The 27,404-nt window shown below is 55.5% G+C and overlaps 1 protein-coding gene across 1 annotated transcript in view; it reads right to left on the bottom strand.

Moving 5' to 3' along the window:
* The window catches only part of CFAP46 (cilia and flagella associated protein 46), a gene marked incomplete at both ends in the record, with an annotated part of 88,495 nt that overhangs the window by 26,207 nt on the left and 34,884 nt on the right, over positions 1–27,404 (bottom strand). The window contains 16 exons of the mRNA XM_079900302.1: positions 386–521; positions 1,390–1,566; positions 2,793–2,899; positions 3,000–3,200; positions 4,846–4,992; positions 5,696–5,828; positions 6,464–6,562; positions 7,586–7,734; positions 12,623–12,772; positions 14,503–14,708; positions 15,178–15,352; positions 18,042–18,225; positions 18,585–18,723; positions 20,858–20,942; positions 22,716–22,878; positions 23,255–23,386. Coding sequence (XP_079756428.1) covers positions 386–521; positions 1,390–1,566; positions 2,793–2,899; positions 3,000–3,200; positions 4,846–4,992; positions 5,696–5,828; positions 6,464–6,562; positions 7,586–7,734; positions 12,623–12,772; positions 14,503–14,708; positions 15,178–15,352; positions 18,042–18,225; positions 18,585–18,723; positions 20,858–20,942; positions 22,716–22,878; positions 23,255–23,386 — 2,383 coding nt within the window. The remainder of the gene's footprint in view (positions 1–385; positions 522–1,389; positions 1,567–2,792; positions 2,900–2,999; positions 3,201–4,845; positions 4,993–5,695; positions 5,829–6,463; positions 6,563–7,585; positions 7,735–12,622; positions 12,773–14,502; positions 14,709–15,177; positions 15,353–18,041; positions 18,226–18,584; positions 18,724–20,857; positions 20,943–22,715; positions 22,879–23,254; positions 23,387–27,404) is intronic.

Here is a 27,404-nt window from a genome sequence, read left to right as displayed (position 1 = left end):
ATCTTCAATTTCCTTTCTTCTACTTATTTCTATTTCATTGCTTTGTACTGTGATCTTCAATTTCTTCTACTTATTTTGAGTTTGATTTGCTTTTTCTCCTTTCACATTGCAGAGGGTGGTGAGATCATTGATTTGGGATCTTTTTCTCTTCTCATACAGGTGTTTAGTGCCACAAAGTTTCCCCTAAGTATTGCATTAGAGATATCTTAAACATTTGGATATGCGCCCCCTGCAGCACTGCAGTTCAAAATAATTTCCCTTTTGATTTCTTCTCTGGCCCGTAGTTATTTTGATGTACGCTACTTACTTTCCAAACATTTGGGCGTTTCCTCCATAGCTTTCTAGGTTTTTTAAAATTGAGGTAAAAATCACATAACACACTTACACCCTGAAGGGACAGTAAGCCCTGAATACGGTGAAATAGCTCTTCCTCTTCAGCAGCAGCTCTCTGGACCAGGTCGTATGCCTCCAAGTAACACGCAGTCTTCTGTTCCGCGTCTTTCTCGTTTTGGGCAGATAACCTTTATTGGACGGAAGAGTGGAACTTAGAACAAAAACGTCAAAGCATTGCGCCGTCAGTACTAACAAAATGTGTAGCTGTGGCTTTCTCGTAACTATGACGCATATTTTATTGGTCCTTTAAATTTTATAATTAGATGTTCTACCTGGAAATATATTCTCAATATATCTCAGAAAAAAATAAAAAAACAGGAGCGATCTGGAGGAATGCAGTGAGCACAGCATGACACTATGCTCATAACTAAACTGGTGCTGATACAGCAGGGGAAGCAATGCCACAATCTTAGCTGTGCTGGTTTAAACCCCTAATTCTCCTGTCTGTGTGTTTTTGCATTTTTTAAAGTTCTACATATACTGCTTCTATGATAATATTGTGTTAGGTTGGGTTTCACAGGCGTCAGGTTGCTTTTCCCGCATAAAGGCTGTTTGTAATACCCTGCCCTTGGTTTGCTTGTTGTGTCTTGGACGCTTGCGTGGCCCCGACCGCGGGGGGGCCCTGGGCGGGGTGCGGGGACAGGGGAGCGTCACGTGGGAGGGTTGTCGGCCCGCTGGAGCGGGGGCAGCGCCCGGGCCTCCCGAGGTGACGTGCGTGTGGCCGCGTGTGCACACGCGTGTCCGCGCCCGTATGGTCGTGGGAAGACGCGCGCGCCTGGGGCCAGGGCTGGGCCGGGACGACGTGGGCGGACGCCCCCCAGAGGCTGCGGACCCCAGTACGTGTCTCTGGGGGAGGGTCGCGGAACCCCGCGGCCAAGCCAAGCCGTAGGGAGGCCCTGCTGGCGGCCGGCGGGGGTGGCCCGGGAGGAAAGCCGGGCGCGTGGGGGAAGCAGGGAAGCGCTGCGGAGGGCCGGGAGGGGGCGTGGGCCCACCCACCTCTTCATCTTGGCGCGCTCCAGCTTGATGTCCACACACTTCTCCTTGTGGCCAATGCTGGTAAACTTCTCCTCCATTTCCAGCAAGCGATTTTCCATTTCCATCAGCAGAGCTGAGTTCTGGAAGGGCTCAGAGTCCCCCGGCTCCTGGGCGGCTTGGAGCTGGAGGCTCACACACCTGAGGGGGGGGCGGGGCGGGGAGGCGCTTCCCTGAGACTCGTGGTCAAGGCCACCACCCACCTCTAGCTTCCCTCTGGGCGCAGGGAGAAACACTTTCCCCAGCGTTTCTTGACACCAGAAATCCTACAAGACACGCAGGTTCTTTGGTCACAATGCCATAAAATTAGAAAGTAACAACTCCCCACCCCACCCCTCTCTTAAAACACTCAGGGGCAGAAAAGAAAACCCACTGGAAATGGAATCCGTTCACAGGTCACACCAGCAGGCTGCTGCAGGGGGCGTCAGAGGTGCCTCTGCTAGGGGCAGAGACAGAGCACAGGGGCCACGGAACCCATCCCAGAGGGAGAGACAGAACAGCCACGACAGAACAAGCCCTCTCCCAGCACAGGAAGAACTCAGCAAAGACCAAGAGAGAATACAGAAAACCAAAATCGGGCGAAATCCACAGTTCTCTGGTCAGTGAAGCAGAAGCTGCGCTGAGAAGGCGGATCCAGCTGGAATCTGCAAACCCAACTCAGGAGACAGACCTCGCGGCTTCGCGCAGCTACGAGAAAGGCACCCACGAACGTCCGTGCTGAAACCGCGAGGAAACCACTCTCTGGGAGAAGATAAACGACCAGGAGGATGGCTCGAAGATAAGCTGCTGATCTGAAAGCTGATGAGCAGAGGAGCAGACAGACCAACAGACCCCAGGAGGACGTCTGACCGCCTGGCAACGTGGGGAGGGGAGAGGCCGGGCCTGCCCCAGCCTTAGAGGCTTCCCGGAGACGGAGCCACTTCCAGGGGAGCTGAGAATCCACGGGACACACAAGGCCACCCGCCCCCTCCCGAGAGAAATGCCTGCGGCCGGGAAGGGATGCGGACGGACGCTGTGGGCACAGGGCCCTGTCCTGGGAGTCTCTGAACTTCGTAGGCTTGAAATTTGGCTTAAAAGTTAATAGATGGAAAAAAGTAAACCACTATTTTCACGTTGATTAACTTTTTTTTTGTTTTTTTTTTTTTTGCGGTACGCGGGCCTCTCACTGCTGTGGCCTCTCCCGTTGCGGAGCACAGGCTCCGGATGCGCAGGCCCAGCGGCCATGGCTCACGGGCCCAGCCGCTCCGCGGCACGTGGGATCTTCCCGGACTGGGGCACGAACCCGTGTCCCCTGCATCGGCAGGCGGACTCTCAACCACTGCGCCACCAGGAAAGCCCGATTAACATTTTTTCTTACAAAAAATTACCTGGCTTCTAGGTCTGTGGTCATGAATTCCAATATGGGCATTTGGTTCGGTCTCTCCTTCTTAAGAACGTTGAAGGTATCTATGAGCTTCTGGAACAGCTGGCAGACCTGAGGCAGGCCCAGCAGGGTCACGGCGGCCCCCGCTGTTCCGCCCCCTCCCCCCCGCCGCAGGCTGCACCGCCGGGCGGGCACGTGGCCGGCCCCTCACCACTGCCTCTCTCCTCTCGTTCTCGGTGGACAGGAGTGTGTCCGCCAGGGTCAGGGTGGACTCGTACCAGAACTGCTCACTGCCCCCCAGGTGCTGGGCCCTCTCGGCCATCTTCCTAGCTTGGCCGTACTTCTTTTCCTTGTTTGCCAACCGTGCCAACAGGTGCAGGCATTTCGATTCTGCACAAGGATCGTCGAGCTCCTAAAAAAGAGGTGCGTGTTGAGACAGGACGGGGAGTGGCGGGGGGAGAGTGAGCGAGAGAGAGACAGAGACAAAGAGATAGAGAGACAGAGAGACAGAGAAACTGAGACAGAGAGAGAGAGAGAGACGGCAGCCGTGGCACCAGGCCTCTGCACACACTGTCTGAGCTCTTGTCTGGAGACATGCCTGCAGTGTGAGGGCGCAGGGCCTGGGCTTGATGCCTGTGTGTGTGTTAAAACCTACTCCCCTGACTCTGGAAAGCACTGACAGCCCCGGAAAGCCCGCTCCTGGCAGCAGGAGGGTCGGGTGGCGGCCAGGTGGGGGTGAGGGCAGCGCGTGGATGACTCTTCCGTGAGTCTGGGGGAGGCTGACAGGGAGGGTCACGGATGCACGGCCACAGGCCAGGAGACGGGACTGCGGCGCCTGTGGCATGTGGGTGTCGGCTCACAGCCCCCCACCTCCTTAGGCCACCTGTCCGCCCTCTGGTCCCCACTCCTGGCCCCCGGGAGCCCCTCCGTGCCTGTGCTCCTCTGCACCCCCCCAGGGCCCACCCTGGCCGCTTCCCTTCAGCAGCCGCACGGCCTTCTCGGTCCCTTCCCAGGCCACGCTCCCTCTTGAGTCTGGTCTGCACACACCTGTCCCCCTGCCTAAGACAGAGAGCTGAACCTCCCAAGGCTGTGAATTTTTTGTGCCTTTATTAGGGGTGCTTCTCTCTCTGGAGTTCCTCTGCAAAGAAAGTGTCAGCCTGTGTGGCTCTGTAGCTTGGCCCCGCCCTCCCAGGGAACAATTCTGAAGCCGCCCGGAGACAGAAGCGTCCGTCTGAGGCCCTGGGAGCCGCTGACGCTGCAGCTCAGCTACCACCTCTGGGGAGGGAGAGACGCACACACGGGTGGCTCCGCTCTGTCCGGGGTTTTTCCCGAGGGCGTCTGTCCTCACGGGGGACAGAGCCCAGGAAGAAAGCCACATCTGAGCTGGGGGAGGAGGCAGGAGCCTGGAGCTTCCAGAAGTTGGCACTGGAGGGGGCGGGGCTGGGGGAGGGTCCAAAGACCTGTTCTCAGGGGCAGAGCAGGCTCAAGAAACCCAGCAGACAGTAGTGGGGGCCTGAGGGGCTGAGCTGAGATCTGAGCGTCCAGGCTGGAGTCAAGCCTTTCTGAGGAGGCCGGGTGAACCCCAGGCTTCCAGTGAGACCCCGGAGATGCCACAGACACCTGCAGGGCCCACACCGAGGAGCGGCAACAAAGCAGCCAAGCGGGTCGGGGCCCCGGGGCCCCATCTATCTATCTGCCTCTCGGAACAAGACCGAAGCCCTCGGCCTCGCCAGGGGCGCCCATCCACACGCACATCGGGAGGCCGGCTCACAAACAGAAGGGGCCCCCCAGCCCAGGAGGAGAAAGAGGCTCTACCACACTCTGATGAAGGAGCTCGAGAAACCAGAGGAGCCGACAGACAAAGGACGTGAAGGACAGACCTCCGGCAGAGCTGGATCTGCACGTGGGAGTGGGACGGGTGCTCTAGAACAGGCTTCAGCACAGACAGGTCCCTGCCTCCCAGAGAGAAGGGTCTCAGCGGGGGCACGGAGCTGGGGGGCTGCCACTCGGGGGAAGAGGCCCCACAGGTGCGGTGGGCCGGGCAGGTGTGGCCTCACCTGGAAGGCCAGGTACGCCTCTGACAGGAGCAGCCGGGCAGGCTGGCACAGGTCCATCTCCAGCAGGACTTCAGCCTTGAGGGTCCACAGCTGCGGGAAGGACATTCCATCCAGGCCCCTGCCGGTCTCTCCGTCTATCTTCAAAGTCTGTAAGACATGCAGGCCCGCCGGTGCTGCGTGGGTGCAGGGCCCATGCTGTCGAGCGAGGTTCCCCACCGGCCCCACACCCGCCAAGCCCAGCCCCCACTCCAGTGCCCGTGGCCGGGCTGTCCCCCGGGAAGTCTGTCTCTCCTCACCCACCAGGCCCACCAAGCAGTCCCGGGTGCAGGTGGCTCGCCTGGCCTGTCCTGCAGGAGGGCTCTGTGCACTCCGGGTCCCGGCCATCCCCCACCACGAAGGGAGTCCCAGGTGTGGCACTCCCATGGTAACAAGTGCTCATGACCTCGGAGCATGGGGTGGGGATGGTTATTTCCTTTACGGGCGAGCCCATATGAGGCGAGCCCACCACCGGACGGGGTCGGGGGCAGGCCGGTGGGCGCTCAGGCCTGCGAGGGCCTCGGCCTTTCCCCCTTCTGGTTGGCGCGGTAGCTCTCCCGGGGGGGCACCCGCTACTCCCAGCCCGGCCTCTCTGAACTGCAGCTCAGGCCCTGCAGTCCCGTCTTCCCTGGGGACTTCCAGGGCCCGCAGGGAGGGGACACATCCCATCAGTCCCTGGATTTCCCAGGAAACCCCGCACCAGGATTTGGAGGCAGCAGGCAGTTAAGACAAGTCCGAGCTTACTGGCTGGCGCGGGACCTGTCACTGCCCCCGCTGGGCTAGGAACCGAGGTGCTTCTGCAGAGAGAGGCTACCTTATCCTTTGCTACGCGGGGCTTCATCTCTGCTTGCTGGGCTGGAGTGGGGGGCTCCCTCAGTGTTGGCAGACTTTCTTCTAATAGAGGTTCCTTATTTTTCTCCTTTTTCAAGGCAATTTCTTTTCTGCAGCTAACATAAGTAAAACAGGCATTATGCCAAGGAAGAAATACCATGGCCAGAGACACCTGAAAATGTTCAGTTTCAGTAGGAATCAAAGAAATACAAATGAAAATAGCTGCAAGAAGCCGCTATCCACTCGCGTGTTACGGAGATTTTTTTAATTCCCATGGCTTAGCAGCATGCATGACTCCCAACTCTGCACTCCTAGCCCATTCTCTCTTCCAGACTCCAGGCTCATGCATCCAGCTGCTCGTCTGACATCCCGACCTGGATGTCTAGCATGCATCTCAAACTTACATCCAGGCCAGAACTCCACCCCATCTGGAAAGGCAGCCCGCAGAGGCCCCTGCCCAGCCCCTGCTTCTTGTGGGACCCTCCTTCCCCGTGTGCCCTCAGGACGCCGCCTCCTTCACCCGTCCCGCTCCCCCTGGCCCCTGCACGCGCCTGGTGTGCTGTGTCCCTCCGCCACGCGGCCCCAGCCCGGGAGACGCCCACACACGGGAGGGCAAGTGAGGAATGAACTGCCCCTGCTGCCCAGCCGTGGTGGGAGACGGGGCCTGGGGCTCGAGGAGACGTGGCCGAGAGCAGGGCCGGTGCCTGAGCGGCACGGCAGCAGGCGGAGCTCCGCGGCTCGGCTGACTTACCTCACCTGCTCCACGTCGCAGATGTAGGCGTGCCCGACCACCTCCTCGTGGAAAGTGGCTGCTTCCCTCAACTTCAAATCAGAACAAACTAGGGCAAGTCTGGGGGGGTGAGAGGAGCGTCAGCCCTGAGTCGGGCTGCCCTGGGCTCAGCCAACTTGATACAAGTTGGTAAACGGGAAAAGGAATGGATAATCTGAGGCTATTTTCTATAATTTGTAAAACTAAGCCAGATTACTAGGGAAACATAACAGACGGCTCCATCAAGTTCCAGCTGGAGCACGTTTCTACACTCATTCATGAACTTTACTCCACACACATTCATGAACTTTACTCCATTCATTCATGAACTTTACTCCATTCATTCATGAACTTTTTTACTCCATTCATTCATGAACTTTACTCCACACGCATTTATAGCCTCAGGGTCATCTTTGGAGGTCAAGACAAGGTGCAGTGGGTGGGGCTCTGACCCGTTACAACTTTAAGCAAACAAGCTCTGCTTTGATTCTTGTGTAAAACAGTTGTATTGTGAAATGATTCCAAGTTTCCAGAAAAGTTACACAAACACTACAAAGAATTACTACATCCTTCACCACCCAGGTTCTCTCTCTCTCTCTCTCTCAATTTTATATATGTAAAGATCTATTAAAATTTTATATAAAACTTTATAAAAATATAAAAATTGTATATATAAAAATTATTTCCTGAACTATATATAAACTTTCATATATAGTTCAGGAAATAATTAAAACTTATTTACACATAAATTTTATATTAAATTTATATATATCAAATGTTTTCCTGAACTATCTGAGAGTAAGTTGGAGACACAAAAATGCTCCTTTTTTCTACTTATTCTACTTCAGTGTGTATTTCCTTGGAATAATCATATTCTCTTAAGAACCAGGCAGAAATTTTAAAACTAAAAATACTATTTTTATGTTTAAGTATTCTGATTTATTTGGCTTTACAAATCGTAGGGACTTTATTATTTATATAAATCGTCAGCTACAGAATTAATATTTTAAAATCTTGTTTGGTTTTATATTGCTTTGGGAAATATTCACTTTAGCCACTTAAATGTCTCCCAGCTCCCCCCAAAATAAAGCAGGTGGTACCAACCGGAGGTGGTAGAGGTCCTTGAGGCTCTTGCTGTCGACCACGGAGGCTGCAATGAGTACCTCCAACTGCAGGACCGGGATGGTGAGCTCATGAAGGAACATCTTCTGCAGGGCCTCGACCAAGTGGTCCAGATAATATAAACTGTACGTCTACATCAATACACAGCAAACATGTAAGGTCAAAGACGGGGGAAGGGTGGGCCCCCAGCTCACAGGGTCTTCCCTCCAGAAATTCTGTCCACACAGTGTCACGTGCACAGGGGCTGAACTAGTGTCTGTTGAGGGAAGGAGTGATGTGCTCTCTGCCTCCTGTCCTTCAGTTAATGGCTTTCAGCTTGTGGTGTGCAATCCCCTGGAATCTTCAGCACCCAAGTATGAAGACGCTCACAAGAAAAACCCACCTGCTTTCATTCAAATTAATGTCTTTGTTTCATTTCTTTATATACACATACAATTGCTTTCAAATTCAATATAGACAGAGACGAACTAATACTCCTTATAATGTCACACTAGGTTTGATATTCTCAGTAGAAAATTAGAGAAGTTGGATGAGCTATTTTAAAAATCTGCTTAAAAGCACTGAAGAGTGAACAATGCAGGCAAAAATGACTGGGCCGAGACATGGAAGAAGATGTGAATCGAGAGATGTGAACCTGGCACCTTGGGATACACGTGTCCTGGGATGTCTGCTGACAGAAGAGGCAGCTGAGAGCCTGAACAGCACCTGTGACTCTTCCTTTGCAGGTGGAGTTGAGGGCCCACCGAAGGCTAGTGCCCCGACTGGGTCCCCAAAGCCCGCACCTGAGGCTCAAGGGCAACGAAATAAAACAGCCCTGTCAGGGGTTACGTCCCAGCCCAGTGGCATTTGGGTGGCCTGGAAAGCGTGTGTTTTTTTGAGAGACTAATAACTGATCATCCCTGGTGAGGCCGACACTAAAAGATGATAATAGGGTATTAAGGGGCTTCCCTGGTGGCGCAGTGGTTGAGAGTCCGCCTGCCGATGCAGGGGACACAGGTTCGTGCCCCAGTCCGGGGGGATCCCACATGCCACGGAGCGGCTGCGCCCGTGAGCCATGGCCGCTGAGCCTGCGCGTCCGGAGCCTGTGCTCCACGGCGGGAGAGGCCACAGCAGTGAGAGGCCCGCGTACCGCAAAAAAAAAAAAAAAAAAATAGGATAGTAAGAACCACATTATGCCAATAAATTAAAAATTTTATATTAACTGGAAACATCCTAGAAAAACACAACCCACCAACATTACAAAAAAATTATAAAATCTGAAGCGTTCTGTAACTATTAAGTAAATTGGATCCACATTTGAAAATCTTCTCAAATAGATCCAGGCCCAGAAGTCTTCACCAGGGAATTCTTCCAAACGTTTAAGGAAGAAATAACAGCTAATCTTATACAAATTCTTCCCAAGAAGAGTTCAAAAAGGGAACACTCTCTAATTGACTAACAGGTCAGTGTGATATTGTGATTTAAGACGACACTTACCTCTGCTCTTTGCTCTGGGTTCCTGGCACTGAGCTCCTACAACCCTTGGGATTCGGTGGTTCACAAGCCCCTTTCACCCACACCTGAGTTTACACTCGCAAGGTGACTCCTGGCCATCCCTACAGAGCTTCAGGATGGGGGCTGGCGGCCGGAGGAACCAACCACATGATGGGAGAGTGGAACCCTCAGCCCCGTCCCGACATCTGGGGCGGGGGGAGGGGCTGGAGGCTGAGTTAATTCCCAACAGCCCGCGAGCCGATCAGCCGTGCCCTGTCCCGGAACCTGCAGGGAAACCCTGCGGGAAGGGGTTTGGAGAGCTTCTGGGCTGGTGAATGTGTCCACCTGCCAGGAGGGTGGTGCCCGGCACACCCCAGCTCCACGGGGACAGACTCTCCCGTGCTCGGGACCCTTCCACACCTGCCCCATGGACCCCCTCATCGGGCTGCTCATCTGCATCCTTTACAACATCCTCTGTAACAGACCAGCGATCTAGTTAAGTCAAGCGTTTTCCTGAGTCTGGGAGCTGTCATGGCAAACATCGAACCTGAGGAGGGGGTGGTGGGAACCCGATTCATGGCCACACTGCATGGAGTGCAGTGGCCTGGGGACCCGACACTTGTGACCGGCGCCTGGTGGGGGCGGCCTCGAGGGACGGAGCCCTGACCCTGTGGGGCCTGCACTGACCCTGGCACATAGTGCCAGAACTGAGTTAAATGGGGGAACACCCAGCTGGTGTCCACGGGGAGCGGAGAACTGGCTGTTGTGCGGAAACCCGCACACGTGCAGTCAGAAGTGCTGGGAGCAGAAAACAGTTCAGAGTCAGTGCAGCCTCTTACCACTTCCTGACAAGCGTGTAGTAGGAAAGGAAAATTAAACACCAATTTCCTCATGAACGCAGAGGCAAACACCCCGAACAAAATACTAGCCAGTTGAATCTGATGATAAGTGAAACGAATAATATGTCTCAACCAAGTTGACATTATTCTGATAAGCATTAGGGAATAAAGTAAGGAAAGAGAAAAAAGCCATTATGTGATAGATGGAGAAAAATACTTGATGAACATCTGTAGCCATTTGTGATTAAAACTCTTAGCAAATAGAAACAAAGGAACTTCCTTAATCAATAAAGAATACCTATAAGCACCTACAGCAAACATCGATGACACTGAGTGAAATGCTGAAGCCCCCTTGCTAAGCCAGGGGGCAGGATAAGGAGGTGTCACCATCTCTGTTCAGCGCTGTGCTGGTGGCAGCCAGCGGAATAAGGAGATAAAAAGTGTAATGATCGGAAATGAGGAAAAACATTTGCGGACGAAATGCAGACTCTGTGTTTACACATAAGATCCAAAGAATCTACAGATCGATTACCAAACTTATCTAGAAGTTAACTAAACTGATGGCTGCCAGGTCAAGATGAAAACAATTATATTTCTAGATTTCGTCTGGAGTTTAAAAAAATGAAACCAAAGAGGGATATTTATAACAGCAGCACAAACATCAAATACGTAGAAATAAATCTAATGTGTGTAACCTCCATGCATAAAACTCAAATCCATTATCAAGAGAAGTCACAGAAGACCTGCGTCAATAGAGAACTAGAACATGCCCATCGACTGGAATAGTCAAGGTGGCAAAGACGCCAGTTCTCCCCCAAACCAAAACGGATCTCGAGATTCACTGCAATCACAGCCAAAACCCCACCGGGGTTTCCAATGGAAGCCGACAAGCGGGCTCGAAAGACACGTGGAGACACAAGCACAATGGAAAGGACGCCAGCCAAGACCTTCCTGAGCAACAAGGTCAGGCAATGTTCTCTCCCAAGCAGGCAAGGTGGCGAACCTCAGGAGCTCAGACAGTGAGGTGTTGGTGCAGGTGTGGACGCCCGATTCATGACAAGCGTGGCAAAGAAGCCCGGCAAGCGATTTTTCAATGAGTGGTGTTAGAACATTCAGATTATCCAGATCGGAGAGCTCAGAACCGGATCCTTCACCTCACAGCACACACATGAACCAACTTCAAGTGGATCTAAATCTGACATGTAGAAGTATAAAGCTTTTGGGAAAATACCATAAGAGGACATTTTCATGACCTTTGGGAAGGAAAACATTTTTTTAAACAGGACACAACAAGGCACTAGTCATAAAGGGAAAGATTAATACTTTTTCGTACACTAAAACTTGGAATCCGTATTCACAAGAAGACCTCAAGACAGTCAAGGCCCAGAGTGGAGGGTGACCTGCTGTCCTAAACTGTCAGAGTGTTTTTTCCAAGACAGATAAGGAACTCCTTCAATTCAACAAGGTAAAGACAGAGGCTTAATAAAACATGGGCGACCGATTGCACACGCAGGCCATGAAAGAGGACATTCAAGTGGCCAAAAGGCGCTGAGAGGCGTCCGGCCTCACCGTAGTCAGGGAGTGTCCGGCTGAGCCCAGTGAGAGGCCCACGCCCCCCAGACGGCCAGGTGAGAAGGCGGGCCTCACGGCACGACCACTGCCAAAGGCAGTTTGTCAACATGCTGTAGTTGGAGATACACGTGCTCCGTGACCCAGAAACGCCGCTGCCGGTGTGCCCTCCAGGCACGTGGGCACGTGGGCCCTGAGACATCTGTAACAGGCACGCTGGAGACAGCCCCGTGCCTTCCGTGGCTGAAGGACAGACAGGCCGTGGTCGAGTCACCAGACGGAATACTCGTCACCGACGATGTGAACACAACCAGACACACGAAGCAGCGCGGAGGATTCCCGCGGACACCGCGCTCCAGAGAGAAGCCAGCCATGGGCGGTTAGAGGCCGAGAGTCTCTATTTCCACAAGCACAGACACCAGGCAGGTGCGGGGCTGAAAAACAGCCCCCGAAGTAGCCCGGCGCTACCCCTGGAACCTGCGCACAGGTGTGATCGAAGTAAGGATGCCGAGCTGGGGAGGTTGCCCTGGATGATACAGGCGGGCCCCACGTGTCATCGTATGGGCCCCTGTACGTGGGAGATGAGACACAGACACAGCGGAGAAGCCACGTGACGACGGAGGCGGGGGGTGGGGGAGGTGACGCGGCCACAAGCCCAGGAGCCCCCAGGAGCTGGAAGAGGCAGGAAGGACCCTCCCCTGGGGCCTCCAGAGGGAACGTGGCCCCGCCGACATCTTGACTTCGGCCCGGTGATGCTGACTTTGAACCTGTGGCCTCCAGAACTGTGAGGAAACCCTTTGTGCTGCTTTCAGCACCTGGTCTGCGGTGGCCGGTCACAGCAGCCGTGGGGCACTCCCAGGCATGGCTGAAGTTCACGTGCAGGAGTGCGACCTGTGCGGGGAATGCGTGCGGAAAAGTCCCCGGGTGCTCGGGGAGGGGGAGGGGGCCGGGGACGGGCCTGTGGGAGGGTCTGGGGGCTCATGCCCGGGAGGCCCTGCTTCACAATTCCCTGAGCAGAGCCCTGTTTCTGCGCATCCCTCTCTGGTCCCACTTCACACCAGAAAGCGTCAGCTGTGACAACAAGCCAGGAGGCAGGACACGGACACAGGCCTGGGACGGCATCTTCAGGTCCACTCACCGGCTTCTGGAGAGTTGACCGGTTGACGGCAAAGTTGCTCTGATCCTGCTTAAATACTGATATAGCTTCTTCGGGGCAAGCGTAGGAAGCCCACTCTTCTATGCTTGCGGGTACGTCTTCAAGGCGTTTGCCAGGAGTGGGGCTTTGAAACTGCAAAGCAGGAAGCCAGGCTCTGCTTTAGGAGGTGGAGCTCGAAGCAGACGCCCAGGTGGCCCCACGGGAAAGGACGGGTCGGCAGCGCCTCTGGGGACGTGCGTGGCGCCCTCCCTGGGCTGCCAGCCCGACGGCAAGCCACGCCGGACCCACACGTGTCTCCACTTCCTGGAGAGCAGTGATGGGGGAGGGAGGCGGGGGCGTCCCCAGTGGGGACAGTGAGGCGGGACAGCCGGGAGGGGTGCTGTCGTGAGCACAGCCCCAGAGACAGGCAATTCCTCCGGTGACAAGGTGACGTGCAGCACGGGCCCCCAGTGGATGGAGAGAAGGTGCTGTCCCACCCCACATGGCCAGGGCCCAGATGCACCTGGGCAGAGGGAGGGACCCGCTCTGGGAACGCAGACGACAGACCACAGGGGAGAAGCCAGACCCTCCCCGTGTCACCTCCTAACACCCGGGGCAGGGGGACAAGAACCACTGGCTCCACTTCCCAGGGGGAGAAACCAGACAGAGCAGCCGGGACGGCTCTGCCCCCTGCGGCCCAGCCTCTGGGACGAGGAGCCTCAAGGGCGGCTGGGGCAGAGCCTGGCCACCGGGAGGGCACGGTCACCTGCTTCGAGGCCCTGCCCTTGTCCTTGTCTCTGTCCTTGTCCTTGTCTCTGCCCTTGTCCTTGTCTCTGTCCTTGTCCTTGTCTCTGCCCTTGTCCTTGTCTCTGTCCTTGTCCTTGTCTCTGCCCTTGTCCTTGTCTCTGTCCTTGTCTTTTTCTCTGTCTTTGCTTTTCTCCTTCTCCTTTTGAAGCAACAATGAATGTGAACTCGCTGCTGCTGGAATTCTACTTTCTGAAATTGATTTTCCTGCTGTTAATAAAGAAACCTGGGAAAAGAAAATCCGACTTCGCAACACTGATAACACAAGAGGGTCCCCCTCCTCCCACGCACTCAGGTATGAGGGCAGGTTGGGAGGGAGTGGCCAGGCCATGAGCCGCCCGGCGCAGAGGTGGCGGCAGTGCCCCTAGGCAGGTGGACACGCGGCCGCCCTCCTCTGCCCTCGGGGGGCTTCCTCCAGGACTCTGGGCCTGCGGGGACGCACAGCTGACCCTTACGAAGAGCTTGTCAGCCCCATAAAATGAATTAATGTCTCTAATGAAGAACACACTCAAGTGACTTTTAGCGGTTCTCAAAGAATCGCAGAGCCGCTGCGTGGTGGGTGGTGGGTGGCAGTGGCCTGGGGCATCTTCAAGACCCAGGACGGCCTTCCCAGTCCTTCCTGCTGCCAAAGGGCGATGGCCCTGTTGTCCCCAGCACATGGCTGAGGGCAGGGTGCAAACCTGCCCCCAGAAGAAAGGCCTGTCCTGCCGACACTGTCCCACTGGGCGGGCACCGACGGCGGGAGGTCCTTGAGAACAAGAGTCGACCAGGAGCTGCCCCGGGGGCCCCGTAAAGAGGTGGTGGGAAGGAGGGCAGCTCGGAGGCCGTGCAGAGGGGGCATAGAGAAGGTTCTGGAAGCCCAGTGGCAGCACGGTGGAAAGACAGGCTTCTGCGGGTGGTTGGGCAAAGGCGCTGGGGTGAGTCTTGGGGAGGAGGGGCCACTTCGTAGGGAGCAGCGAGGTCCTCCCTCCTCCCCTGAGTCCCCAAAGCAGGGAGGGTGCTGCTGGGAAGGAGGGGAGAGGGACGCTGTCCCGGGAGAGACACAGGACCCGTGCAAGTGCAGGTTCCCGGGGCCTCACCTGCCAGATGCGGCGGAGAAAGGTGTAGGCCATGAGGCAGTAGTCCTGGTGGCCGGCGGCGCGCGGGGTCACCGCCAGGGCCAGCAGCGTGTAGGCGCGGGCCAGCGTCTCAAGCTGCCGTACGTTCCGAAGCTTCTCCAGGGAGGGGGGCCCCGAGCCCTCAGCCCCCGGGCCCTCCGGGGCCGCCGCAGTGGACACCTGCTCTTCTGGAAGACAGGGGCCGCTGGGTGCCCTCCCTGCCCGCCCCCTGTGCCCGCCTGGTCCCCAGGGGCCCCTGCCACCCGGCCTGGGGTTGAGACTCTTCCAGAGGGGCGTGCCACCTTCACAGGGGCCACCCTCGGGGACGGGCCTCCCAGGGCTCCCCCAGCGGAGACAACAGGCCCACCTGCAGGGACGCTGCAGCCACCTTCGGGGCAGTGAGGGGATGCCGCCCCTCCCTCCGTCCATCTGGCTGGGCTCCCACCACCTCCCTCTCACGCCTGGGCTGGGCCTTCCTGGTGGATGAGCTCTGCTGGAGCGGGAGGGACCAGCAGCCGGGGAGGCAGGGCCCTGACCTCGCCAAGCCCACGGGGCGCTGGCCTGCAGGGGCGTCGCAGGGATAGCGGAGCCCAGGAGCCCCTCACGGCGGGCGGCCCCTCCGCCCGCCACCGCGCCGCTCACCTGCGGCCCCCGCGCCTGCGGCTCCCGCGCCTGCCGGCTCCGGGGAGCCCCTGTCGGGCCGCATCCTCAGCAGGATGTCGATCGCCCACTCCAGGTGGAAGACGACGTCTTCAAGAGGAAACTGGTTGCGGTACAGCCACTCGCTGAATTCCATGATGTAGTCAACCTTCTGCCACTCACTCTCTGGCTTCTTTGGGATTAAACAGAAAAGGGTGGTAAAGACACACACCTGCCACTCGGCAGCCCGAGGACCACACGGCAGGTGTTGCGTTCCCCCGCCTCCTAGAAACAGAGGGGCTGCTTCTCACCCGTCTCTACCGTCACGAGACCACCAGGCTCGGCAAGGCCTCCCACGTGCAGCGGGCAGCAAGACCAGAGCCAGGCGAGTGACCCCGGCCTCTGCTCCATGTGGACGCCCCGCCACCTGCCCACCGGACCCCTCGCGGGCCCCGCGTGTCCCTCCCGCCTCCGGGGCGACGCCGGCCTGAGGGGCTCTCTGCGGGCGCTCCACCACCAGCCCCGGGTCTCCTCCGGCACTCGGAGGTATGGACGGTTCTGTGGCTCACAGGGCTCGGAGGGCACTGAAGATGCTGCACCGTGCGGTGTGCAGCCCGAGTCAGACCCAGTATCGCTCGTCAATCATCACTGCACGAAGGGAGGAAGCTGCCCTCCCTGCCCCCCCGAGAGCGGAGCCAGCTGCCTTCCGCTTGCCGGGCCCCAGGCCCCACACCCCACACCTCACGCCTCACATGCCAGGAGGATGCGCGGCCGGAGGTGAGGGAAGGGGCCGGTTGGTGGGACACGCAAGGTCAGGGTGGACTCTCCCCAGGACACTGCCTGACGTCACCAGGGAGCGGGGGCATCCCAGCCCTGAGTGGGGTCCTCCCCCTCATTAGCAGGTGGGCAGAAGGGAAGAAGGAGTGGCCCTGAGCAGTGGGGCCTGGAAGCCAGGTGACAGATGACCACGAGTGCTGAGGAGGGGTCGGATGGGGCCTCAGAATGACCGTGACCATGTGGTCACGGGTGGCTTTGACAAGAGCTGTGCGAGAGAGACGATGGGGACAAGGGCGGTGGAAGAGGGAAGGGTCATCGTTTCAACAACGGTGCTGGGAAAGCAGGCAGCCACACACCGAGGAAAGGAGCAGGACCCCTAACTCGCACCAAACACACGGCTGAGCTCAAGACGGATCAAAGACTCAAATGTGAGAGCTGAAACTATGAAACCCTTGGAAGGAAACGTAGAAGTCTGCGTGACCTTGGATTACACGCTGGTTTCTCAGCTACGATGCCATACGCGTAAGCAGCAGAAGAAACAGACAAGTTGGACGTCACCAAGATTATAAACTTTTGTGCTGCAAATGACGTCATCAAGAATGCGGGAAGGCAGTTGAACGGACGAGCCACCGAATGAGAGAGAATACGCACAAAGCTTATATCCGGTAAGGGACTCGTATCCAAAACACATAAACAATTCCTACAGCGCAGCAATAAACAGACAAGAAACCAAATTTTTTTTTAAAAGGGCAAAGGATTTGAGTAGACATTTCTCCAGAGAAGATGCACAAATGGCCGATTAGCACAGGAAAAACATGCTGCCAGTTACTACGTTAGTTACTAGGGAAACGCAAGTCAAACCACGACTCAGGTAGCTAAAGACAGTCATCACGTGACCTGGGAGTTCACTCCCAGCTATGTGCCCCAGAGAACAGCTATAACGTGTCCGTGCAAACACTCGCACACGGCTGTCTACAGCAGCCCAGTCACAAGAGCTCCTAAGAGGAAGCAACGCCGAGGCCCACCGGCGCAGCCTCCGTCCACACGATGGAGGACTATTCAACCAGCAGCAGCGAAGCCCGGACATGCGCTTCAACAGATGGAGCTTGGACGAGACGTCCAGGGAGGGCAGCGGACACAGAGGACCCACCTCGTCTGGCTCCATGCGTGCAACGCTGGCTCACTGGGGCCGGCGGGGGTGGGGGGAGGGACACAGTGCCCACGGACCTGGGTTTTGGGGGGCTGGTGAAATGTTCTAAAATTGATTGTGATGATGGCTGCATAACCCCGTGAATTTACTATAAAGCACCTTGTACCCCTAAGAAAAAGGAAGCGAAGGAAGGAAGGGGCAGAGAGCCTTTCCACGGAGTCTGTGCAGAGGGTTCCGGCAGCTCGGCTCGGCCAGCAGCCGCCCCGTCCATAGCACCGCCTGCTCCCCCGGCACAGCTGCCTGGCCCCAGGAACCCTGGCCTGGGCTCCAGGCGCGAGACGCAGGGGCACCCACGGCCGCTTGTAGTGGGCCCGGGCCTCTGCTTGACCGATGGGTCATGACCGCACGGCCATCGATGGAGCCTGTGTTCGGACCCCTTCCTGGGGACACCCCGACCCTGGAGCGCTCTGAAAACCTCGGTGGGATCTGCTCCGTGAAGGGGAAACGTTCTGCTCAACAGAAAAGCCTGTCAGGTGCCTGCCGCAGGGCACGTCTTTGGGGGCTTCAGTCCCACAATCAAGGGGCCTTCTTTCCCCTGAGGCAAGTCCCACAAGCTCTGCCCCAAATCAAGGTGCCCGCCCTCCCCCAAATCTCCAAGCGCGTCGAGAGGAACACGTGTCTTGGCTTCTCGGGGGCGAGGGCCGTCCCCAAGACCCCGAAACCCCAGAGGCTGCAGAGCCCCGCGGCCCACCCCCTGCCCTCCCCACACGGCCTCACAAGGACTGCGTCCCTCATGTGGGAGGACAGGCTCCGTCTGCCACCCCGGCTCGTGTCCCGCTGCCCCCCCTTCCTTCCGGTTCTCCCGAGGGGCTGGGCTCCGCACCGCCCCCCCTCCCCCCGCACCTTCCCACCCCCGGGGCTTCATCCGCAGACACACGGTGAGTCAGAGCCAGACCTGCAGGGCCTGGATGGCGTGGAGGTAGCAGGTCAGCTCTCCGGGGACACTCGTGGAGTTGAGGGCCAGGCGCCGCCACATGTGCGCCAGATACTCCTCGCTCTGGCCTTTGAATCTCTGAATTTCCATCACGAAGTTCCGGCCGAGTCTAGCCTTCACCACGACCATATGTTTGAAAATCAAGCTGAAGGAAAGTAAAAGAGAGAAATTAGAGCCTGGATGGTGAAGGTCGTCCCCGTATAGAAGGCACACCCGCTGGAGTGTCTGCGCGCTCCTGCTCACGCAGAGAAACCAGGAGACCTGAGTGCCTCAGGGGTCTTGGGTCGTGCTGTGTTTTGCTTTTTCCGTGTATCATTTGTGTGTGTTGGGCTTAAATCCCCTCCCTTCGTGTGTTGACTTCTTGGTAGGGAAATAAAGTCACCAGGGGAAAGGGGAGAGTGGGGGGCTGAGGAGGGAGCCACCCTGTTGGGGGGCTGCAGGGGAAGGTACCCCGGGGGGGAGGCGCGGGGAGGGGAGGCGCCCTGGGGGGCCTCAGGGACTCACAGGCGGTGCGCCGTCCGCGGCAGCACCTGCAGGGCCTCGTCCAGCACCTTGAGGCAGCCCTCCCAGTCATGCTGGTCGGCGTGGCTGTGGAACAGCAGGCCATACAGCGCGGCCCTCAGCGTCAGGTCATCCTCGGCCCCTGCGGTGGGAGAGGGGGCTCAGGAGGGGCGCCGGTCAGGGGGTCTGGGGATGGAGGTGCTAGCAGCTGGGGGTCCACAGGACCGGGAGGCCCCCAGGGAGCACTCGGGACACGGCCGCCTGTCTGGGACATCCCAGGCCTCATGCCGCAGAGCCGGACAGCAGGTGGGACCGCGTGGAGATCCAGCCACAGGACCTCGTCATCTGCGTCCCTTAGACACACGCAGAGCTGCCCTTCCAGGGCCGGGCCTCGAGCACCCGATCGTGGGAAACACATCAGTCCTTTTGGGACTGAAGGCTCAGGGCCTCCTCCCGGGCGACACCTGCGCTGCTGTCCTCCCTCCCCCACCTGCCTCACCTGCACCAGGTGCCCCCAGCTGCCCCTCACCCCACCCCGCCAGGCTTTCTCGGGCCCCGCAGTCCTCTAAGCCCTTTCCCTTTTGGAAACTCCCGTTACTCTTCCGTAATTTTAAAAATAAACAATGGGAGCGTCAGGAAAGAAGAAGCCTCTCCCCACCAGCCTCCCCAGGCCGCTCGAGGGGCCGCCTCAGCCGCGCCGTCCAGCAAAGCAGAGCCCCTGCCCCTGGTGCCAGACACTCACGTTGTCCTGTTTTACCTCGTTGACCGTGTAGCTCTCTTTCCCGTTTTTGAATCGTTATAGCAAAGGGGTGAACACGCCCGTGGATCCTGCCGGCATGTTGTCCGGCTGCTGGCTAAGAGGACAGCACCAACTCACACCACTTAGGGCCTGAGGGCTCACCGTGGCCCCCCACTGCCAGCGCTGGGACGGAATACAGGTGCCCAGGAGCAGGGGGATTGAGGCACGTGACCAGATAAACTGGTCAACGTCTTGACACTTGGGAACGTGGGTTCCATAGCGTGCTTTCCTCCTCTCATCTCGGCCGGGCCAACTCGGAACCACACGCCGCGGTGGTGAGGGCTCTTACAGTCAGGGCTCTGCACCCCCTGGTTGGCAGCAGGGCCACATGCCCCTGGACGTGGCAACCCCGCTTGCCAGAAATTCCAGACGGTGCCTCGGATGAGCAGGGAGAGACTGCCCGTGCGAGTTCACCTGCTGAGCCATCGGGGCCATTTGTTACTGCAGTGTGGCATCTCGTAGCCTGACTAATGCAACTGCTCGTGCATTACAGAAATGGATCATTTAGCCGCTAAATTTGATGCCAGTACTTTTCCAGTGTTTACTTTTTAATTTTCTCATTTCTCATTATTTAAATTTTCACGTATTTTGAAAGTGTGCCTCTTTGATCACTCTAAACTTTAGGCAGGAGTCTTTCCTCAGAGCGTTGCTTCGCTCAATTCTACTTTCCCGTTTTTTCCTATGGCTTGAATTGTTCGCGCTGCTAGACCATTCAGCTGAGTATGTTTCAGCGCGGGGAGCACAGCGCACACGGGCTCCACGCGCTCCGGGCGGTGCCGGGGCCCCGAGCAGCCGGCTCCTCGCTGGCCCTTGCAGTCCTGCGGGTCTGGGCTGCTGTCTGCATCTCCCTCTGCGGCACCAGCAAACAATCTTACCTGGGGGTCTAGAGTTCAACTCAGTATTTAATTACACACGGTCACATCTTTGTTCACTATTTTAAATCGAGTTTCTCTCTCTCGTAGACTCTGAGGCACCTGATGCAGGGCCACGGCTCTAATCCACACATGCACGCTTTGCAGTACACACCGTGGCCCTTACGCTAACAGGGATGATAATTTTTTAGCAGATAATCATTTTTTATTTTAGAAATAAATTATACAATATGTTTTATTTTATTAAGGTCACTACTTTTTTTCGCAGAAGTATATCTCCACATTTTTATGGAAATGGAAAAGTGTGATTTACCTGTCAGAAAAACCCAGAGGCTAGATTTCAAGGCTGCCTGGGAGGGCGCAGGGTGGCCCTGAACTGGGGGGCCACCTAGGCTTGGGGGGTTTCCTCATGCTTACAGTGGGGGTCCCCGATTGCTCGCGAGGAGCCCTCACCCTCACCGTGCCTGCCCGAGTTCAGGGCTGAGCAGGCATTTCCTGTGGTCACTGCCACGACTTCACCTGTTCTACACAAGGCTCGGGATCTAACAACACCAGGCCCTGCCCGGCCTCATGTCTGCGGCTCTGTCTGTCCTGCATCTACAAACCTGAGAGAAAACACCCTTCCATCATCCCTCCACTTTGGAAGTCGGCTGTGGGCCACTGGTGCAGAAGCAGCGTCTTCCCTTTTTCCTAAAGCAAAAACAAATCAACAGTACAGACGTTTGAAAGTTGCAGTTTCTTCTTTCACCAGTTTGCTTTTCATTTGGTTCAGCATTGAATTACGGAAGCTGCGGCTAAATTTCTGAAACACTAAGTCACAAAAAGTGGAATCACATTTCCCCTGTAAGAGAAGGCGCTCCAGTTCAAGGTTCACTACCTTAAAACACACACACACGCACAGACTAGCCCTGCAGCACAGTCTACGGCTACAATGACACGAAGCAGACAAGTCGGTTGTATCGCTTTGAGTCAATAGGATCAAAAGCACATTAGGAAAACTTATGGGACACGAAAAAGCAGGGCTCAGGGGGAAGTTTACACCTGCAAATGCCGACACTGAAAAGGAAGAAAGATCTCAAACCAACAACCTAAGTTTACACCTTAAGGAACCTGAAAAAGAACAAACTAAATCCAAAGTTAGCAGAAGGAAGGGAATGTTAAGGATTAGAGCATAGAAAATAAAAGGAACAAAATCAATGAGACCAAAAATCGATTCTTTGCAAAGACCAACAAAATAGACAAACCTTTAGCTAGACTGGCAAAGAAAAGAAGAAAGAAGCCCAAATAACTAAACTCGGAAATGAAAGTGGAAACAGTACTATCAACCCCACAATGATAGCAAGAACTATAATAGAACCCTACTAGCAACTGTCTTCCAACAAATGAGATCGCCTACAAGGAACGGAAAAATCCCTCGAAACACTCAAATTGCCTAAGAAGAAATAAAAAATGGCAACAAAATTCTAACAGTAAAGACTGAATCAGTAATCAGAAACCTTCCAGTTAAGAAAATTCCTGGACCAGCTGGCTTCCCAGGTGAATTCTACCAAACATTAACAAAAAGAATAACACTTATCCTTCTCAACTCTTCAAAAAATTGAAGAGGAAGGAACATTTCCTAACTCATTCTATGAGACTAGCATTACTTTGATAGGGGGTCCAGATAAAGACATCACAAGAAAAGAAAATTATAGATGAATACCCTTTATGAATATAGATGCAAAAATTCTCAACAGAGTAAGTTGCTGAATTGCAGATCAAATCCAACAACACAGTAAACATATTATTCACCACGACCAAGGGAGATTTGTCCCAGGAACACAAGGCTGGTCCAACCTAAGGAGTGTAACCCATCGCCTTAATAGGACAGAAGAGAAAACCACACGATCAGCTCAACTGATGGAGAAAAGGCATGTGACAAAATCCAAAAACGTTTCATCACAAAATCTCTCAGAAAACTAGGAGTGGTGGGAAAATTCCTCAACACAGTAAAGTTATGAAAAACTCACAGCTAGCGTGATACTCAAAGGTGACAGACTGACGCTTTCTCTTTCAGATCAAGGGAGGTCCCCGGGCCGCGACCTACCGCACTCCTGGGTGACGGCGGAGGGGGAAGGAGGCCTCACTCCCCGAGGCCCACCAGATGCCTGTCCACTGTCAGGCAAAACCTCCCTGGGCCTTGAGTGGGTCTGCGCCCCCACCCTCCCTCCTCTCCCCTTTCCTACTGGCGCTTTCTAGGTCTGAGTTAGGGTTCCCTCAGGGATGGGGGAGGACAGAGCTGAGCCCTGAGCGCAGCCAGGAGCCGCCCCGCCTGCCCCGCTGGGATCTCACGGGTGTCAGCGTCCCCTGTCCCCCATGCAGCCGTCGTGTTCATTGCCTGAGTGCTTCCACGGGGCCCGTCTTTCCTCGGGAGCCTCGCGCACCGTGCTGGAGGAAGGACGTGAGAGGCGGCCCAGGGCACACCTGCTTTCTGGCCTCCGTCTTGTTGATGATGCTGATGACCTCCTGAGTGGCGCTCTTGCACTTCTTCCTGTTGACCGCAGAGGACAGCAGCGGCAGCCAGGTGTTCCAGAAGTGTCGGGCGGCCTGCATCACCAGGGCGCTGCTCCCCGCGATGCCCCCAAACCTGGAAGGGAAGGTCTGACCTGGACAGGTATAGGCGCCGAGGGGAGGGGTGGGGCCCCAAGACATCTCTGCAGGACCAGGACGGGCTCTGCTCAGGGCAGCCCCGCCGTGACCCGCTCACGAGCTCCGGCTCCCCGTTCCTCGGGCCCGTCCTGGCTCAGACGCTCAGGGCTGCCGGGAGCACCCAGGGGTGAGGTGGGTGTCACCGCACGGGGCAGGCGATGACCCTGGTCACAGGGCCACTGGGGGAGGGGCCGGCCTCGGGGACAGTCCCCAGCGAGCACCACGCCCCGCAGGCACCATCGTCCCCACCCAAAACACGCACCCCAGACGCGCCACGCACACGACGACCCTGGCCACCGGGGGCCGCAGCCCACCTCGCACTCTCTACGAAGGCATTGGCGGCCGTCAGGCGCAGCTGCTTCCAGCCCTTGAGGTTATCCATGATGCTCCTGCCCTGGATGCAGGCTGCGGTGCTCAGCATCTCCGCCACCAACTCAGCCTCCACCCTGCAGACAGACAAGCGCCACGGCTCCCAGGAGGCTCCTAGGGGAGGGAGGTGCCGCCGAGAGGGGAGAGCCCTGGGGACACCCCACCCCGGCCCCTGGAGAGAGCCCTGGGGAGTCCAGAGTAACGTCATGAAGGTCCCCAAGCCAGAACTAACTGGCTGAGTCCAGTCAACCCGCAGAACCACGAGACAGAATCATAAGCTGATGTTTGAATGACTAATACGTAGGGTGTCCTGTGCGGCAGCAGCAGCAGAACAAGGCGCCCACCCCAAGCGAGGCCAGGCCCTGCCGGAGCGATGGGGCCCCGTTCCCCGTGCCCCAGAGCACGTCTTGTTCAGGGGGCCTAGGCTCTGCGCTGAGAGCTCAGAACGTACAATTTAGACTCAGCAACGTCAAGGGTGCCGCGAGCTCTCTTCTCTCAGCCAAGCCGTGGCTTGTGCACGTAACAACCACACGCACGTCCCTGCAACTCGGCTCAGGGGGCACCAGGCTTACTCTAGGAGAAAAGCACTGGTTTCTGGGTAGACCTCCCCGCCATGGCCTGGGAGGCCCCAAAGGCAGGTACCCACCTGCAGGAGCCAGCTGCTCCGCCACCCTGCCCGTCAGGAGTCTAGGGGAGAAAGAGGCTGTCCCTCCGCCTACAAGGATCTGCAGGGCACGGCCAAGCTCATGCTCTAGGGGTGAATCGGAGGCTGGCCCCGTCCCCCAGGATGGGCGTGCCAACCCAGCAGGAGGTGGAGGAGAGCCTGGCCCCGCTGGGCCCTGGCGTTGCTGTCCTGGAGACCTGGATCTTTAGGACGTGGTCCTTGGGGAGAGTCTGTCAGTGACAACTGGGTGATCTGCTGATGGCGACCACCTATATGCTTACGGCTTACTCTGTTCTATCAGCCACTGAGAGAGGAATGTCGAGATCTGCAGCTGTAATTGTGGCTGTATCGAACTTTCTGCTTCTTGAATTTTGAAGCTCTGCTGTTAAGTGTATACACGTTTAAGACGTTTATGTGTTCTTGCTGATGGAACCCTTTTCTCTTTGTGAAACGCCTCTCTACCTCTGATCGCACATCCTGGGAGCCTTACTCCAGCCCCACGGCGTTCTTGCAGCTGCTGCCGCAGAGGCCATCTGTCCCCCTCCTTTTACTTTTCACCTGTGTCTTTGTATTTGAAGAGTGTCTCTTGAAAATGGCTTCGAGTTGGGTCTTGCTTTTTGGGTCCAGTGGGATAAACTCTGCACTTTAACTGGAGTGTTGGTCCGTTTACATTTAACGGGTCTGTTGGTGTGGTTTTGGGTTAAACCTTCGATTTTGCTATTCGCTTTCCTTCTGTCCCATACGTTCGTCCTTTCTTTCCTCCCCTCTTGGATTAATTGAATATTTTTAGTGTTCAATTTTATCTTCTCCATTGGATGTCTAGGTATAATTCTTTTATTGTTTCCGCAGTACTTGCTCTAGAGACTGCAACATACATCCCTAACTAATCACAGTCTATGGTGAATTAATATTACACCACTTCACAGACGGTGTAAGAGCTCTCGATGCCCCCACCTCTCCCATTCCCGCCCTCTGTGTTGCCACTGTCGCACATTGTATTTCCACATTTGTTAATAATCCCACAATGCAATGCAGTTTTGTTTGAAACAGGCGTATGTCTTTTAAAGAATTCAAGAACCGAAGGGGGGAAAACCTTTTATGTTCAGCCACACAGTCACCACCTGGGGCGTTCTTCACTACTTCCTGAACTGAGTTTCCATCTGGTACCATCTCCCTTCAGGCTGAAGAACTTCCTTTAGCATTTCTTGTTCTGTGGGTCTTCTGGGAATGGATTCTCTTAGTTTTAATTACTTAAAATTAGTTTTAGTTTTAATTAATCTAAAATGGTTTAGTTTTAATTAATCTAAAATGGCTTGATTTTGCCTTCATTTTTCAAAGGCTATTTTTGGTGTATACAGAATTCTCGATCGACAGGGTTTTTTCTTTTTTACCACTTAAGATGGTTTACATTGTTCCTGTTGAGAACTCGCCTCTCCTCCCTGTTTCCCTGTGTGCAATGCATCCTTTTCCCCTTCCACCGTCCTTCCAGGGTTTTCTTGTCACCTTGGTCTCCAGCGATTTGCCTACAATAAAAATAGGTGTGGCTTCCCTCGTGTATATCCTGCTTGGAGTTCATTGAAAATCCTGGATCTCTGGGTTGATACTGTTAATTCAATTTGAAACAATTTCAACTATTCCATTTTTGAATATACGTATTCCCACCTCGCCCTCTGTCCTCTGTCCTTCTGAGACCACACCTGCACTTGTGCTGGCCCATGGGCTCTAGCCCACTGGTCCCCAAGGCACTGCTCCTCCGTTTTTCAGGACTTTCTCCCTGTGCTTCAGTTTCCATAGTGTGCTGACCTGTGTTCAGAGTTACTGATCACTTCTCCAGTGTTCAAATGTCAAGCTCTCCCACTGATATTTCCATGTCAGAGATTGTACTTGTCATTTCTAGAATTTCCACTTAGTTCTTTAATTAGAGTTTCCATTTCTTTGTTGGAATTCACCACCTGCAATTTGCCCATTAAAATCCTTTCTTTCCTTTCTTGTATTTACAATAACTGTTTTAAATCCATCGTCTGCTAATTCCAACATCTGTGTCATGTCTGAGTCGGCTGACTGCTTTTTCTCCTGGGATGGGCCACAGTTTCTTGTTTTTCCACATGCCTGGTGATGTTCGCTGTTACGCTGGGCGGGGGGCGGGGGGCAGGATGGAGGGCTGTCTTGCTGAGAGTGTGGATTACGTTGCCTTCCTTTCAAGGAAGGTGGGGTTTCATTCTGGCAGGCAGTGGATTCACCTGTGGCTCACCCTTATCCTACTGAGATCTGGACTAGGCGTCTTAGGGCGAGACGCGCGTGGCCCTTAGAGCCCAGCCCCTAAGGCGTGGTCTTCCTGAATGCCCCGGCGGTTCAGCAAGGGCTCCCTGACTCTCCTGGGTCAGCACGGGGCCTCTGGCATCTCTGTCGCCTGCTTCCTGCCAGGCCTGCGGGATCTGGCCTTCTCTGTCCAGGAACCTCCTCGCTCGTCTTGCATTCTGTGGAGTCCAGAGGCCCCAGCAGCCCCAGGGTGTGGTCTCTGCCTCCCGAGAGCATTTCTTCTGTCTGGGCTCCAGCTCCCGGGGCTGCCGTTTGGGCAGCGCCCCGCGCCCCCAGGCAGAGCGCGAGGGTGCACGTGGGGCTCGCTTCTGATGGCCTCTTCTTGCAAGAAGCGTGGCCTTGGGCCATCTGTTGGCCAATGTCTGGAAGCAGTTGTTTCATGTATTTTGTCAAGTTTTACAGTTTTTTAAACAGCACAAGAGTATGAGATCCACTGTGTGTCATGGCCAGAACTGGTAGAAAAAGTGACTTTTAAGTTCACATAAAAACCCAACAGTGATGATGATTATGTCAAATAAAAGTGCTAAACAAAGTAGAAAGGTAATCTCTGTTGGTCTGTTTTAGGGATCTACATGAAATTCCTATTAATATATATTCCTTTACATTAATAGTATAAATATGAACCTGATTCTGGTAATTACACACTCAGAGGTGAGAATACTAATTGATTAGTAACTGCACTATTTTTCACCAAGATCTGAAAACTATTTTCACTATTACTGTGAAATGCTATCATAAAAATTACTGTGACCAATTCCACACTGAGTTTCTTTACATAACTCGCAAAATAGAAAACATGAGCATAAAAATTTGAAATATGTATAATTGTTTTGAAAAAAGGTGCATCACCTGCGGTACACGCCAGGTGCTGAAGTTGACCGCGGATCCTGCTGACTGGGGACCGGGTCCAGGGCTCTGAGGGGCCAGCAAGACCACCGTGCAGTCGGCATCCCCTAGAGAGCCAAGGGCCGCCCACCTCTGCCTGTCCAGCCTCCCAGCACCCAGCTCCAGGCCTAGACACAGCTGGCCCTCAGTGTGGTGAAAAACGGGTCAGGTCCACAGTCAAGCCCGGGTAGGGGTGACCCCACTGAGAGTAGTGACACCGACCACCA

Source organism: Stenella coeruleoalba, assembly GCF_951394435.1.
Source record: "Stenella coeruleoalba genome assembly, chromosome: 16".
Classification (NCBI taxonomy): domain Eukaryota; kingdom Metazoa; phylum Chordata; class Mammalia; order Artiodactyla; family Delphinidae; genus Stenella; species Stenella coeruleoalba.
The sequence above is the reverse complement of the archived record's forward strand: the minus strand, read 5'-3'. Positions and strand labels throughout refer to the sequence as shown.